The 18,133-nt window shown below is 38.5% G+C and overlaps 1 protein-coding gene across 2 annotated transcripts in view; it reads right to left on the reverse strand.

Moving 5' to 3' along the window:
• The window catches only part of LOC126248066 (N-glycosylase/DNA lyase), a 97,664-nt gene extending 80,411 nt beyond the window's left edge, over positions 1–17,253 (reverse strand). The window contains exon 1 of one of the 2 annotated variants that reach the window (XM_049948707.1): positions 17,071–17,253. In XM_049948707.1, coding sequence (XP_049804664.1) covers positions 17,071–17,165 — 95 coding nt within the window. In that variant the 5' untranslated portion in view covers positions 17,166–17,253. Of the gene's footprint in view, positions 1–16,927; positions 17,051–17,070 lie in introns of those variants that run through there. The other variant, XM_049948708.1, reaches the window with a different exon arrangement.
• Positions 17,254–18,133: the final 880 nt, after the last annotated feature.

An 18,133-nucleotide genomic window follows, 5' to 3' on the forward strand; every position in this document is an offset into this window, starting at 1 on the left:
CGGCGCAAAGAAATTATTCACAGATCGAGAAAGAAGCATTGGCTCTCGTCTTTGGTGTTACTAAGTTTCATGATTTCTTGTATGGTCGTCACTTTACCATCATCACAGACCACAAACCTTTGACATCGCTTTTTCATCCGAACAAGCCTGTACCTCCATGTACAGTGCAGAAATTCATTCGCTGGTAATTTTCCTCTCGCAGTACCGCTACGATATCTTGTATCGGTCCACTGCTAAGCACGGAAACACCGATGCGTTGTCCCGTTTGCCTGTTACTGAGGATAGAGCATTCGATTCTTTCCGAACTTGCTTGCCTGTTCATTGATGCGGAAACCGATGACGTGGTCGAATCGTTTCCGATTGATTTTCGTTGTGTAGCTACAGCCACAGCTGCCGACCCTGTCCTTCCTACCGTTCTGCGTTTTGTTGCTACGCAATGGCCCTTGTCAAAGTCACAGATCGAGAATCCGTTGGTTCGCCGATTTTTTGCTCACAAGGGGAGACTTTTTGTACGACATGGTGTTTTGCTATTGCGTTCTGATAATGATCAGTCCAGGGTCGTGGTCCCACGTTCGTTACAGTCCTCTGTCTTACGGCTTCTCCACCAAGGACATTGGGGTATAGTGAGAACGCAACGACTTGCTCGTCAACACTGTACTTGGTTTGGAATCGATGCTGTGATTACGAATATGTGCTCTTCTTGCATGGCGTGTGCCGAACAACAATCCATAACACCGCGGAAATTCTTTGCATGGCCAAAAGCCACTTCCCCTTGGCAACGCTTACACATCGATTTTGCTGGTCCATTCTGGAATGCTCGATGGTTGGTTGTGGTAGATTCATTCAGTAATTTTCCTTTTGTTGTCCGGATGTCTTCCACAACGTAATCTGCCACCATCCAAGCATTATCTGCTATCTTTTGCATTGAAGGTCTTCCGCAGACTATTGTTTCCGACAATGGCCCACAATTCCGGTCCACAGAATTTCAGTCATTCTGCAAGGCCAATGGTATTCAACATCTGACAACTGCGTCGTTTTCGCCACACTCAAACGGTGCCGCTGAACGATTGGTCCGGACTTTCAAGTCACAGATGTTGAAGTTAAAAGAGTCGCATTCTCGGGAGGACGCGTTATTGCTCTTTTTGTCCTCGTATCGCTCTCAGCCCCGAGATTATCAGTTGCTATTGATATTGTAAAGAATGTACAGACAAGAGCTACGTTCAACATTAATGGATTAAAGTTAAGTATTCCACCAGCTACATCCTTTTTTTCTAGTCTAAATTCCTTGTCCTGTTCCAGACCTCACGCCAGCCTGCGAGAGCTTAAACGCGTGCCTTTCGGCTTCCTCTATAAGGGTTGGCTCTAATGCCAATCCACAACACAGTTCTGGACAAACGCAGGATCACTTGAAACTTCATTAGTAATACAACCCAGAACCCAGTATACTGTCCTTGACAGCAAGGGTATCGCCAGCGGTACCCCAGGAAAATGTGATACAACTGCTCTTATTTTCTATGTGATGTGTGATATAAATGATATGGTGGACAGGGTGGGAGGAAATCTGCAGTGGCTTGCTGATGATACTGTGGTGTACAGGAATGTGTTGAAGTTGAATGACTGTTGGAGCACACAAGATGACTTACATTTCATGTAAGGACAACACACGAGAAATTAGGGCTCATACAGAGGCACATATACATTAGTTTTTGCCTTGTTCTATTTGTGAGTGAAACAGGAAAGGAAATGACTAATGGTGGTACAGGCTACCCGTCACCACACACCATATGGTGGCTTGCAGAATATGTATGTAGATATACATAAAACAATACTGAACCTACAACTTACCTTAGAAGTTAGGTTGAAGAATGCAAGCCCACACCTACAGTATTTGTAAATTTAGAAAAAAAATTCTACAATGTTGATTTGAAAACACTTTTTGGATTTCTAAAGTTATCAGAGACAAAATACTAGAAGCAAAAGGTTAACTACAACTAGTTAAAAAAAAAGGTTGCAGTCATGAGCATTGAAGGACATACAGAGAAGCAGCAGTTGAGAAGTGAGACAGGTGTATTAAGTGAGCAGTAAAGCAAGCCATGAAGAAATTTAGAAAAGGGATTAAAGTTCACGGAGAAGAAATAAAAACGCCAAGGTTTCTAGAGTGAATCTTTAACTTTCCATTTGAGTATGTGCTGAGATTCAGCACACAGTTTCAATCTGCCAGAAATTTTCAAAATATTGCATATTTGCTGCAGATCGAAAGATTCATCCTAGAAACAAATTTCCTTGTTGTAGCTTAGGTACCTCCCCAGGTTTGAGTCTCAATTCAGCACAGAATTTTAATGCAAGGAAATATCAGTTTAAGGTTTTCCAATTACTATGTTATTCTGTCAGAGATAGCAAAAGACTTGGACGATGAGTTGCACAGATTGGACAGCATCTTGGAGGGACGGATAGGGGGCAAGGAGGGGGAGGGGGGGGGGAAGTAATTACAAGATGAACATAAATGACAGTAAAACAATTATAGCAGAGTGTAGTCCAGCTATGTCAGATGATGCTGAGGGAATTGGACTTAAAAAAAGAGATGGTGTAATAAGTACACAGGTTCTGCTATTTAGGTGCAAAATAACTGATGGTGTCAGAAACAAAGAGGATTTAAAATGCCTGACATATAAACATGAAACTTAAATAGAAATTTGAGTATTTGGGAACTTTTTCTAAAAGGTATTTGTTTGAAGTGTAGCCTCACATTGAAATGAAACACGGACGACAAACAGTACTAATTCAGAGAACCTACATTTGAAGAATGTTGTGAGACCATTATGCTGCCACAATCATATACAGGATGATTCATGAAGATATGCAAATATTTTACTATGTTATTCTACAACCAAAACAAAAGAAATAGTTCATATAAACATAGGTCCATAAATGTTTACTTATGGAGTTACAGCTAATAAGAGATTTTGTCTGAAATTTAGCAACTTTGCTAATATGAAGCCATCACAAAACTGTACAAGGTCAAAGTAAAGCAGGATTTCCATTTATTTTGTTGTTACTGATCTGGTGATCTAATAAAACATGTCCCAGACATCTATCTGCAGTAGTTTTCCAGAACATCCAGAGAAGCAAAGAAGTAATTTCATAAAATTTTTAATTTATTAACTACTTGGCCCAATTTGTTTTCCAGAACATCCAGAGAAGCAAAGAAGTAATTTCATAAAATTTTTAATTTATTAACTACTTGGCCCAATTTGTTTTTTAATTTCCAGACAACCGCACTAATTTTCAACGGAAGTTGTAGAGAATTTAGTTTTGGAAAAATGATGGTAGCGGCTTACCCCTCTGCAGTAAACTTGAAAGGTGTCCCTATTTCATAAATAATCTACAAACTACAACAGTTACTATGTGGTTTCGATTAAATACACTGTTGTTGTTATGTTCTTTCACTGACCAATATATAAAACTAACTGATTTCAAGTTTAGAAAATGAATGAAACAACACTATAACAGTTGCCAACAATGACATGAGTGTTTCTACATTCTTAATGAAAGTAAAAAAAAAAATTATTTGTATAATAATCTTTGCTTCTCTGTGTGTTCTGGAAAAGTACTGCAGATACACATCTAGAACATGTTTTATTGGATTCACAAGACCAAATAACAACAAAATAAATGGAAATCTTGCTTAGTTTTGCAATGGCTTCACATTACCAAAGTTGCTAAATTTCAGGCAAAATTGTTTATTAGCTCTAACTCCGTAACTAAACATTTGCGGATCTATGTTTATATGAACTTTTTTCTTTAGTTTTACTTGTAAAATAAGATATTAAAATACCTGCATATCTTCGTGAATCACCCTGTATATGATGTATGTACCATACATAAGATAGAAGAGAGAAGGCGTTGACTGGTAAACAGGCATATTAGAAAAAAGACAGCTACATAATATTTAGCTATCAGACTAAATGGTTTTAATATAATAGAGGGAAACATTCCACGTGGGAAAAATATATCTAAAAACAAAGATGATGTGGCTTACCAAACGAAAGCGCTGGCAGGTCGATAGACACACAAACAAACACAAACATACACACAAAATTCTAGCTTTCGCAACCAACGGTTGCTTCGTCAGGAAAGAGGGAAGGAGAGGGAAAGACGAAAGGATGTGGGTTTTAAGGGAGAGGGTAAGGAGTCATTCCAATCCCGGGAGCGGAAGGACTTACCTTAGGGGGAAAAAAGGACGGGTATACACTCGCACACACACACATATCCATCCACACATATACAGACTAAATGGTTTGTCAGACACACACACACACACACACACACACACACACACACACACACGGCCACTGTCACCTCCGGGTGCCAATGGCTGACCGTGACTGCATCTGGGCGGGTAGTGGGCAACAGAAGAGGTGTGGGCTGGGGAGGGATAGCAGGGTAGGGAAACAGGAAGATGCTAGGGGTGGTTGTGGGAGTGTACAGGGGCACGTTGATGAGAGGACAGTGGGCTGTTAGGTTCAGTGTCAGGAGGCTGTGCTGTAGGGTGAGGTGGTAGGGGAAGAAGGGGGAAGTAGAGAATTAGATAAGGAGAAATGAATATGTGGATATGCTGTTGGGACAGAAGACATGTGTAGGATTGGAGCAGGAGCAGGGAAGATAATAGGCACTTGAGGCCAGGATGGTTACTGGAACGAAGGATATGTTGCAAGGAGGGTTCATACTTGCACAATTCATTCAGAAAAGCTGGTGTTGATGGGAAGAATCCAGATGGCACAGGCTGTGAAGCAGTTGCTAGAGTCGAGCACGTCTTGTTGGGTGGCACGCTCAGCAACTGGGTGGTCCAGCTGTGTCTCAGCCACAATTTCGCAGTGGCCGTTTATGCAGGCAGAAAGTTTGTTAGCGGTCATGTCCATGTAGAATGTATCACAGAGCTTGCAGCTAAATTGGTAGATCATATGGCTTCTTTCACAGGCACCCCTGTTTCTGATGGCAGTAGAAGATGCCTTTGACAGAACTGGAATGGATGGTAGAGGGAAGATGTATGGGACAGATCTTGCATCTAAATATACTGCCTTCTTTCAATGTGCCTCTCTGCCACTCAACATCTTTTCTACATAGTTAAGTAGCACTCTGTCCTTTTCATATTGTTATTCCAGCCTGGATTTTCCCTGTTTGACAGAAGATGCATTTAGACGGTTTTTTCCCCTAATTCAATATGTGAGTGCAACAGGAAAGAAAACTGATAATATTGCTAAAATGTACTGTGTCATGCACTGTAAGTGACTTGCGAAGTTTATTCAGAAGGTTGATGGTCTTAAAGATTTTAAATTTCTCCAGATATCCCTAAATTGCTTAAAGGGAATGCTTCCCCAATCTTAGCTTGTGTTCCATCTCTAGCCCCCTTGTCAACAGGACGGTGAACTCTTTATCATCTACATACATGAATCCAGTGTATTACCTGTGCACAAACTGACAATATAACCTTATGAAATTTGGTGTAATAGCACAATGCTGAAGATTAGATACATAGCTCAAGTAATTAATGAATAGGTGATAAAGAAACTGTCTTGCACAATGTGACTAAAAGAAGGGATAGGTGAGGTTTCAAGGACTAGGTAATTTGGCAACAGAAAGGGGGGAGGGGGAGGGAGAGTGTGAGTGTGTGTGTGTGTGTGTGTGAGTAAAGAGGAGGGGGGGGGGGGGTGTTAAAAATGGCAGATGGAGACCAAGGCTTAAACACTTTAAACAAGTTGAATGGATGTAGGTATAGGTAGGTGAAGAGAATTGCACAGGATAAACTAGCAGCGAGAGGTGTATCAAACCAACATTCAGACTGACTACCAAAGGACAACAATATCAAATTACAGTTGTATCAGGTGTACATATATGTTGTGTAGGGATGTGGTTCATGAAATTGTATAATTTGTTTGTTTACATTATTGTGGACAGCCATGCCATCGTTTTATTACATTAACATATTCCATGTCGTATGTACAAGTAACACATGAAAATTATCTACGAGACAGATGAGAATTAGATGAAACACTCACTGGGAAATAACAGAAGATCTAAATTAATTGTTTTACATCTTTTCCTCTGAATGTGTTTGATAATTATGATTATTAAAATTTGAAAGGATGGCAGACCGGCTGTAGTTAAAAATTCTTGTCAAGATCAAGGTTATGGACCATCACATGTGTTTCAGAATAACAGAAAGAAAATCAACTGGCCCTCATCTACAGTGATTTAGGGAAACTACAGAAATCTGCAATCAGGATGGTAGGATTAGAATAAGAGTTCAACATTTTAAGTACCTTCCTTGGTAGGATGACAATTTGCTGCTGGTGTGGAATGTACTTACGTCTACTTCATCTGCTCCTCACTGTCCACACACAGCAATAAGCCTACCTCACATCATACATCAAGTACATTTAATAACAACAACATATGGTACCACTTATTTGGTATCCTAGCTGTGCCCTTCCATAAAACAGAAACAGTCTGAAACTCATTCGCTATTGCTGATGTCCACCTCTGGAACAAACTAGTCTGCACTCAAAGCACAATAATACAGGGTAATGGGCTGCCCCTACCACTGTTTTATGCAGCTCACAATGTTATAGCTAACCTCCATAAACCATGCACAAGATTTTCGTAATCTCTTGCTCGGTATGTGCCAACTAACCCCCCCACCCCACACACATCCTTCATCAGTCAGGATTTCTAGTATGTTGTTCATAGTACTCCCTCCTACCACTGTAAAAAAATTTACAAGTACACAAATTATTCCCAATACTTGACATTTCTTGGTCTTTATTGGTTGTGCTATTATGCCACCAGCATAGTCAGGTACTTCGTTAACATTATTAATTTAGATGTGCATGTGAGAGTAATGAACAAAAAATGGCTTTTGTAAACATTATGCTAAAACTAATCATGTTGACAATTCAGTCCAAACTAAACCCTTACAAACACAGTACTTTCGTAGTCAGAAGGCTTGACAAATACAATGATGTCATAGCTTATTTTATGCTGTTAAAATTAACAATACAGGTACATAAACTTAATACAAATTTCAATTTTACAATCTGTAAGTGCACAACTCAGCCGGTAGCATAATAATGCCAGTCAATAAAGACCAAAAAAGGTTGAATGTGAGAAATAATTTGTGCAGCAACAAATAATTGCAGTGGCAGGAGAGAGTGCCATTAATAACATACTAAAAATCCTGACCAGAGGTGGCTGAGTGTGGGAGTGGGGGGACTGAAGGTCACTTTTGTAGTGGAGAGGGGGGGGGGGGGGGGAGACACTGAAGGTCACTTTTGTAAATTTTTCTTGAGTAACTCAAAAAACTAAGGTATCGAGCAAAAATTTATACCATCTCAAAATTTAAATACATTAAGTTTCCTACAAAATGGTCCTGGTTCATTTTTTTCTGTGAGAGTAATAGTTTGTGCATAGTGAGCTTGAAATATGAAAATCCTGCACATGGTTTATAAAGGTTAGTTGTAACATTGGGGGTTTCATAAAACAACAGTGGTAGTGGCAGCTGAACCACCCTGTACATCCCATACAATTTAAGAAAAGTCTGAAACACTTCCTTTTGCTATCCTCACAAAGAAAAATAATTATACTAAAGTCCCAGTCCCATTTTTGTCCCTATTCATATCTCAGTAAGTCACATCATTTTGCCCCCATTATGTTCAGGTGGGGTAACTGGACACAATTTTGAGAAGTTTTGACTTTGATTTGAAGCAATACTATAATACTATTAAAAAAAAAAAAAGTTATTTTTTGTTATTTTAAGATATAATAGGCCTGAAATTTACACTCTGTTCTTGGATTCATTAATCTATCTATTCTGATATTATAATAAGTTTACATTTACCCCATTAGGTCAGGGGTAAAAGGCACTGCAGTCTCCGAATGTATGCTGGATATGAATTTGCCGGGTCGACCGAAGCGTCCGATCCCACCCGTCGACTTTGACCTGTGATGTAAGGCTGTTGTGGTGTGTGACGTCACAACAGCGCGGAATTTAGTTTGTGAGAGTGGCATGTTTGTAGGTGTCATTTTGATGTAATCAACGGTGCTCTCTGGTGGTGTGTTTATGTGTTGTGTGTTAGGTGATGTTTTTGGTTTAGTTTGCGTGTGTGACATGTTTATAGGTGGCGTATTGTTGGGGTCAGTGGTTCTCTCTGGTGGTGTGTTTATGGGTAGCGTGTTACGTGGCGTATGGGGTTCATTTGTGTGGTAGCATTGCACGTGTGCGGTATCGGTAGTGACTGTGCTTTCAGCAGAATATTTTTCAGTAAGTTAACGATTTCGGTTTTGTTATGTCAACGTTATTGTAGCTTTTTTCTGTTCGCCGTGTGTGAATTTTGGTAAATTGCTTTTTTTATGTCTTTGGTAGGTATGGATATGACTGACAAGGTCAACAGTTTTCGGTTGTCGGCGATGATGGGGGACAGTGCGTTGTCTCTAATAAAATTTCTTCAACTATTCAGATTTTTGGATGAAGTTGTGAAGTGTTCAGTGTGTCGTGAAGAAATGAGGCTTACTGAAGTTCCGGCATCTCAGACCAGGGACGGCTATATGTGGAGATGCCGTAAGGATAATAGGTCAAGGGAAGTGTTTGATTCCAATTTGTGGGATCGGGAGCTGCTGTTGAGCTATATAGGTCAAGGGAAGAGTCCGATTCCAGAGGATCTTGTGTTTAGTGGAATTTGGGGAGTTTTGTGTAGAGGGTTTTTTAGTCATTTTGTATGGTCTGGTATGGTGGTGTGTGTCTAAATTTGTTTATATTTACTTTGTCCCCACCCAAAAAACCCCAATTTTCCACACTTGTCCCATTAGTTTCATTAGGTTTTTTTGTGGAATGTGTGTATGTTGGTTTTTCAATGTATTTTCATGTCTGTAGTCATGTTTACGTAATGACATCATAGGTGCCATATCGGAGTCATAGTGTATGGTCGTTTCCGCCATATTTGTGACGTCATGGGTCAAAGCAGACTGGTGGAATCGGACGCTTCTGTATTTCCAATTTGTCGGCAGGGATAACTCTACATTAACATTGTTCTATGACTTATGAACATTTTCCTGGATGATTATAGCAATGTTTAAAATTACCCCAGCCAACACATAATAAAAGTCCAAAAATGTGTAACTTTTGAAAGGAATGTCTCAAATAACATTAAAACTGAAGTAGTAGGTAACATAAACCTCATCAGCACACTCAAGCAGAACACACAAATACAAAAAATATATACCTAAGCTTCCTTCCCCCTTTGGTTTTAACAGCGCCAAACACAAATTTGTCAAGAGGTTGTAGTCGGTCGGTAAATGACTAGACAAACACACTAAATGAATGTTATTTTGTACAGCCATTTCCACTAATTGTAGGCTGACAAGGGTAGTATGCCCATCAAATATCAGACTGGCATTTCAATTGCATAACGGGTAATTGGTCATTCACTGGAAGTCCACAGACACTGAACCGTACTACCCTTATACGATCGATGGTGGCAAGTAAGTGTCACCTGCAGCGATGCAGGCTGAAACAGTTGTTGATTCTTTAACTGACCTAGCAGTGACCTTATTCAGTGGCTTCTCCAAAAACCTTGTACTTTATTGGGTCACCGCCAAACCCAGACTCATCACAGTTGTAGACAAATCACGATTTCTCACTGTCTTTTAGTCCACATATTTAATACAAATTATTCAGTTCATGTAGGAGGACTAGTATAAATGGATCTCTTGTATTCTTTTGGGACTTCTGAAGATGCTCAGGCTCCTTTAAAGAAATACAGGGGCTGCATTTCATAAACACTTTATACCCATCCTCCACAGGATGGCCATCTTTAAACAAATTCTGTTTAAAATACTGTTGTACCAATGACTGAAGTTCCTCTTTGTCACATGGATATCCCTCTTCTGGATGAGCAATTATACAAATGGACAGGGTAGCTTCAATATGTGGAGGAAGAGGTCTAATTCATACACTGGTATCCACTGACCCAACGAAGAAATTAGAATAAAATTATGCAAATCCTGTATAATGGACGAGATTTAATTTCTTCTTTTCATTATTTAATTCTGCACTCTCAGAAAAATATAATTTCCATCCTTTAACTTGGCAGTATACTACTGATTTTGGGAGGCCATAAGCGGCTTCTGCTTCCCAGAATGTTTTTTAACTTCATGCACAACCCTTGACACATCATTCACAGTATGACTACAACTTGGACACCTTATAATGTAGGTCCTTGGAATTTGCAAAACCTGATATGGATTATCATATTTATTTGCAGCCTCGACTCAGCATCTCTACCCAATTACCCTGTATTGTAATTTTAGGGGGTTAATGTAAACAAGTGAGGGTTCTTATTTAGCTTTACGTTAAGTAATTTCATTATTATACTCTCGTTTGGGAATGATAAAATAACTTAATAAGCCATAAATGTGTTTAACGTAGGCTACCAATAAATGAAGGAAAAATTCCAATTTTCTTTCTTTCGAGCTCTGAAGCTTACAAAATGCTAGACACTACATAAAAAGCTCAGCAATTAAAGTTCAATAACAAAAAAGAGAGGGAAGTGATGTCAGAATAAAAAATTGATGGATGAAAACAGTTGTTGTTGTTGTAGTCTTCAGTCCTGAGACTGTTTGATGCAACTCTCCATGCTACTCTATCCTGTGCAAGCTTCTTCATCTCCCAGTACCTACCGCGACCTACATCCTTCTGAATCTGCTTAGTGCATTCATCTCTTGGTCTCCCTCTACGATTTTTACCCTCCATGCTGCCCTCCAATACTAAATTGGTGAAAACAGTACTGCCTACAATTACACCAAACATGTACTTGTGATGCAGCAAGGAAGACCAACAGTATCAAAAAGGAAAACCTATTATATATTACAATTATTGGACTCTTGCAGGACAAATTAAAAAAAAAACTGTACAAGAAATATGAATTAAATCTACATGAGACGGAGCAATGGCGTGGTAAAACAATGACCAAAGATGTGAAAATCGGTGCTTCATCCTCCGAAAATGATCTGTTGTTAATTACTGCTGAGCTACGAGAGGACACAAATATTCTGAGTGATGGCAACAGAACACTCAAGCTTAAATTGGAAGAGAGTGATCATCAGGTATGTCTTAATATCTCCAAACCCATGGAAGGTTTGCCACAAAGTGAATCTATGACTAGAACGGCTCACAACAGGCCTAGCAGTAGAGGGGTAACTGTAAAATCAAAGGGGGGGGCTCTTACAAACATATTAACAATAAACATAGGCAGGACTTTGTGTTACCATTAAATAACAAATATAATTCACTTCAAAACACAGATGACATAGAAACTGTATCAGCATACTCATCTGATAAGGTGGTGCAGGATACTCAAAACTTAGCGAACAGCCAAGTAAGATATAAGAAAAAACGTAAAATCAAGATTTATTCAGACAGTTACGCCAGAGGATTAGCAGCTATGTTAATGGAAAGCGGACCTCGTGTGATTAACGAGTTTGGAAGAGAAGGTACCGTTAAATCAGGAGCTGGTTTACGAGACATTCTCTCATGGTCAGAGACTTTGTAGTGGTAATGGGCAGAGCAAACGACGTCAGCAGAAACGAAAGGAAGATAGCTACTTCGACAAAGAAGAAGACTCTCGGAGTGTTAACCCACACCAACGTGATTGTCGTTAATGTGCCTGATCGACGTGATCTGCCTCAGTGGTCATGTGTGAATAAGGAAGTGGAGCAAACCAACAAGGAGTACAAAGCTATCTGTAAACACTTTAAGAATGTTTCCTTAATTAACACCAGTAGCTGCAGCAGAGAATGGCATACCAAGCATGGTCAACATTTCAATAATCTAGGTAAACGTGTTTTAAGTGATACAATTCTCAGAATAGTATTGGATAAGCTAGAGAAGGGAAAAAGACCAGTAATGTATTTGGTTTATGTTTCAACTGAGATGACAAAAAACTTGTATGCATAGACCAGGCTGGGTCTTCTAGTAACGTAAGGACACAACCTGGTCAACTTTCATGCCGTAAAATTAGGTCATGTCAACTAATAGAATATGGAAAAAAAGAAATGCCTAAGTAGAGTTTAAAATATGCTATCTTAATATTCTGGGTACGGCAGATAAAAACTTAATAGTGAACGAATTTTAAAATGAAAATGTGGTAGATATTCTACGTTTAAGTGAGCATTGGTGTAAAGAGGATGAGCTTGGGTACAAAGTATTGAATGATTACACACTACTTAGTTGCTATTGCAGAAAACAGCACTTGCGTGGTGGGGTAGCAATATATGCAAAACACCTCTTGCACCAAACTGTGGCAGGATAGATCTTAATACCCTTTGTGATGAAATGCATTTTGAAATATCAGGTCTAGTAATTGAGAGCCTTAAGCTAGTGGTGGTAGTCGTAGTGTACAGGCCACCTAGTGGTGACGAGAGCCTTAAGCTAGTGGTGGTAGTCGTAGTGTACAGGCCACCTAGTGGTGACCCCCATATCATTCTGGAGAAACTTGAGAAACTCTTAATCTACATATGTTTACCGAAATGGAAATAATACAATATTGTCATTGGAGGGGATATCAATTCAAGTTTTGATGTCTTGCAGGACAGAAAAACTGTGACAGAGCTCAAAAATGTGCTTCGACAATTTAACCTGTTATATGTTAACTGCAAACCTACCAGAGGCTCATCCTGTCTAGACAATATATTTACAAATATTAAGAGAACTTGTATGTCCACTGATGTAATTAGTTTCCCTTACTCAGACCATGATGCAGTATATCTTAGTCTTAATAATATAACTTCAGACTGCACCAAACCAGAATCTACAATTGGGATTACTAGACCAGTGAGGAGAGAGAGTATCAATAGGTTTAGACATGCCCTCACCTATTTCAGTTAGGACACATGTTTTATTAAGTTTCAACACTGTTCATCTGATACTGTTTCCACCAAGATTTTCTCCATATTTTTAAATATATTTGAAAATACCATCCCTCTGAAAAAATGTACAGTGAATATTAGTAGTAATTACAAGAAAAGGAAAACAAAGGAATGGTATACTCCACAGTTAGGGCAACTGAAAAATACTGTTATGCTGTATTCTAGTCTGTACAAAACCAGTAACTCAGAACTGTACAAAGAACTGTGTGCTAAAGCTAAATACAAGTATAGGAAGGCAATAAATGAAGCAAAGAAACTGCATAACATAGAAGTGAGCCCAAATAATATCCTAAAAACAGTGAAAAATTTCAAACCTTCAGTTAGTGTTGATTACTATGATATGTCATGTAATTTGTTGAAAGATGTTACTGATTGTGTGATTTATCCTTTAACTTTTTGTGTTAACAAATGCCTAGTTGAAAGTAAGTTCCCCGACACACTAAAAATTTCTAGAGTTATGCCCATATATAAAAAATGGGAAAAGAACTGTCCCGCTAGTTACAGACCTATATCCATAACCACAGTTTTTTCAAACATTTTAGAAACAATTATGTATGAGCAAGTTAGTGTCGGAAATACGGAAGCGTCCGATCCTGCCCATCTGCGTTGACCCATGATGTCACAAATACGGCGGAAACAACCATAAACCACGATTCCAATATGGCGCATATAAGGTTGTTACGTACACATTATGAGGATGAAAATACATCGAAAAACAAACACACACACACTCCACAAAAAGCCTAATGACACTAACAGGACAAGCGCAGGAAATAGGCGGTTTTTGGGTGGGGACAAACTAAATATAAACAAATTTAGACACCCACCCCCATGCAAAACACGAAAAACCACGAAAAAAAGTGACATCACAAAACTCCCCAAATACCACTAAACACAATATCATCTGGAATCGGTCACTTCCCTTGACCTATATAGCTCAACAGCAGCTCCCGATCTTATAAATTGGGACCTAACACTTCCCTTGACCTATATAGCTTAACAGCAGCTCCAGATCCCCTAAATTAGGACCTAACACTTCCCTTGACCTATATAGCATCTCCCGATACCATATTCACAGCCACACATTGGGATCGAACACTTCCCTTGACCTATTATCGTTGGGACATCTCCACATACAGCAGTCCCTGGTTCGAGACGCCGGAACTTTAAGTAAGCTCCATTTCTTCACGACATACTGAACACTTCATGACTTCATCCAAAAATCCGAATAGTAGAAGAAATTTTATTAGAGACAATGCACTGTCCCCCATCACAGCCGACAACCAAAAACTGTTGACCCTGTCAGTCATATCCATACCTACCAGAGACATAAAAAAAGGAATTTACCAAAATTCACACACGACGCCACACTCGCAAACTAAACCAAAAACATCACCTAACACACCACCAGAGAGCACCACCGATCGCATCAAAAGACACCTACAAACACAGCACTCTCACAAACTAAATTCAGCGCCGTCGTCACGTCACACACCACAACAGCCTTACGTCACGGGTCAAAGCCGCAGCGTGGGATCGGACGCTTGGTCGACCCTTAGTGTCTACTTGGGTAAATTAAATGTAATTAGTGATTAACAGTTTGGATTTAGGAAAGGTAAATCCACAACAGACACAATGTACTCCCTCGTAAAAATAGTCCTAGATGTATTCAAGGCTAGGGACTATGCCCAGGCTACATTTTGTGACCTGAGCAGAGCCTTTGACTGTGTAGAGCATGACACTGTGATGAATAAGCTAGTTGACTACGGCTTTGATGACAACGGTATAAATATGTTCAGGTCTTTTCTAGAGAACTGTCAACAAGTTGTATGCATTCGTAGGGAGAAATCAGATTTGGTTAATGTTAGGTACGGAGTGCCTCAAGGGTTGGTGCTTGGACCTTTACTGTTTATACAAATGAATAATGCCCTCCCCTCACTCATAAAATTCTCACACAATATTGTATGCTGATGACACAACTTTTCTACATAAAAGCTCTGATCTACGTACACTGAAAACACTGACAGAAAATACCCTTGCTCAGTCCTCATTATGGTCAAAGCTAATGGCTTCTTACTAAATGAAAACAAACCCAGACACTTTACTTTAGCCTCAAAAAGATTCCAAACTACCAAGAATTAGAAACTGTAAAATTTTTAGGTGTTACTATTGACAATAAATTGACATGGGAACCACATATTATGAATATATTGGCTAGGCTTTCAAGAGTTATTTACCTAATTAGACATTTAAAAATACATGTTCCCTATGACTAGATGTGAGATCAGCATATTTTGCCTTCTTCCAAAGCATAATCTCTTATGGAATCTTACTGTGGGGTAGTAGCTGTCATGTAAATGACATTTTACTTTTACACAAGAAAGTAATAAGAATAATAATGGATTCTGATAAAACAGAACATTGTAACCCTTTGTTTATTAAATAGCAGTGTCTTACAGTAGTAAACTTATTCATCTACAATGTTTTATTGTACATTAGAAACAATGTCTCTAATTTTGTGTTGAGAAATGATATTCATAGCCATAATACTAGAAACACATCCATCTGTAGACGTGCCATATAATAGATTATCAAAATCGCAGAACTCCTACTGAGTTCTTGGACTAAGGATGTTTAACAGACTATGCGCTGACTTTAAAGAACTGCCTGTAAATATTTTTAAAGTTAAATTATACAAGCTACTAGTGAACAATCCCTTTTACACCACTGATGAATTTTTTGAAGATGAAAATACTGTATTCTAACATGTACCTATTTTATGTAAACCAATTTACATCGATATAGTAGTTTATGTAGAAATATATGCTCTTTGTCTAATGCTGTAATCAGCCAAATGACAATAAAATTCTTACTATTATTATAATAATTATTATTATAAACATCTCCAGCAAAATTTTATACCTGCTGTTTCCAATTATCCCTAGTTTATAAATTCCCACTTTTACCCTACTTGTATTTTACCACATTCCTTTTCCTCATCTCTCCATCTATTCTTCCATATTCATTGCTGCCACAGACCAAACACGTGTACCTTTCTGCACTTTACCACTACGATTCTACTTGTCACAATCAAATACAATTTTATAATTTTTCCTCCTGTTATAGCTAGGATTGTTTTCAATATTTGTGTTATAACTGTTTCTAAGCTTTTGATTCATGTGCTACAGCGTTACGTGAAATATGAACATGCATCGTTAGACACTACGGGACATTATGGCCAGAACCTTCCAAAGAAAAATAAATAAATGTGATACAAAATAACAATGGCACATTAAGTATTAATTGTGATAAACTCTTCAGTAACGATTGAATGCGTGGCTTCATACCACATATGGAGATAATATTTAGCAAATAAATACAGCACTACGAATACGAATGACAATTACTGCAAGCTTTAACACTACTGTAACAATTTATGGACTAATAAAAGCATTTCAGCAACACCCAAAGTTTATTACAGGTCATAAAAAAAGGAAGCATCCCAAAACTAACGAAATCGTTTTTGCCTTACCATTTCTTCTATTCAAATGAGACTTTGAATACACGTTCCACATTACACAGAGAGAAAGCAAAAACATTATGCGAAGACAATGCAATTATATTACCAAACTAAAGGTTTATTAAGGCTCTTTATAGTTAAGGAACTGTATTGACCTGAAAGAACCGGAATGAAAACATGCTTTGCATAGACATAAAACAGTAATATCACAATAAGAACTAACAAAATGAAAAATAACTACTGCAATACGACTTTCGGTAACTTACTTTCTTTTTACATTAATTCAATAGTTCATGATGTATCTATTCTACATTCTTAAAAATAGGATCGGAAGTAATAACATGAGAATGTTCTTCACTCTCATACGAAACAAACTGCATTATCATTCGAAATCTGGCGTTTTACTCATGAATGTGATCTCATGCTTACCACTGTTTCACTATCTATTTGTTAAAACATATACCTACGACATAAATATGAAGTGACATACAAAACTACGAAATTTACGCGACCTGACTAAGAGACTGTCACTGGTTTTTAATATGCAGGCTATTTGATGCGTCAACATTCACCTGAAAGATTGTCCGCCACCTAACGTGTACTGCAGATTCAAATCTCTTCTCTTGCACAATAATCGGTACCATGGCTCTTCAAGGAGGTTTATCATAATTATTTTCTGAAGGAGAATCAAAACAATGAGATAAACAATACACAAAGCAACAAGCTAGCACGCTTCAATTCCGCGCGAATTCGTCATTTGTTTTTACATATCGATAACCAAAGCTAACAATATACATCGGCAGATATGATACTTTCCGATTTTTCTGTTAATCATTTTGCAAATATTTGATTACACGTAAGCTCAGTTGTTCATATATCCAAACTGTGCTCAATATAATACATAAATATGGAGAGGAATGGCAGAATTCACATCGAACTATCGCTCACAAAATCCAAAGAAATTCTCATCGAGTTTAAAGCCTGTCAGTGACACTACAATGAACACAATTAGTATCAAGAATCTCACGGACGAGAAACCTCAGGGCTCGACGGAATTCTTATCAGATTCCACAGTGAATATGCGGCTGACTTAGCCCCTCTTTTAACCACAATCCTTCGAACAGAAAGCCATGGACAGTGTTTGGTTGAAAGCTCAGGTCACATCGATCTACTAGAGGGGGAGGTAGAAGTGAGTCACTAAACTACCGTCCAACATACTTGACATGCCCTCTTTATATAATCTTAGAATGTATTTTAGATTCTGAAAACATTGACTATGCGAAGCCCACCTCGCATTTTTTTCACATAATCTGGCACATGAAGTACACTTCCCCACAAACCGTAACGGGGCCTGCATACGTTCAGTATTTATTGAAAATACTAGTTTGTCATCTCTTCAATATACTGAAGCGACCTCACACCATCAATAATACTGACAAAAATCGTTAGCTGACAATGCGGTTTTAAAAGACTAAGATGTCGCAACACCCAAAAGTAAGCGTGTCTTGCAATTATATTAGCTATAGCTTGCAAATAACAGAAGATAGCGAAAAAGAGGAAACGGGTCCGAGAATGGTTGAAATCAAGGAGTGATAAGGCACATGTTAATGTACTGACTATCCGAACCACGCAGCC

This window comes from Schistocerca nitens, chromosome 3, assembly GCF_023898315.1.
Source record: "Schistocerca nitens isolate TAMUIC-IGC-003100 chromosome 3, iqSchNite1.1, whole genome shotgun sequence".
Lineage (NCBI taxonomy): Eukaryota > Metazoa > Arthropoda > Insecta > Orthoptera > Acrididae > Schistocerca > Schistocerca nitens.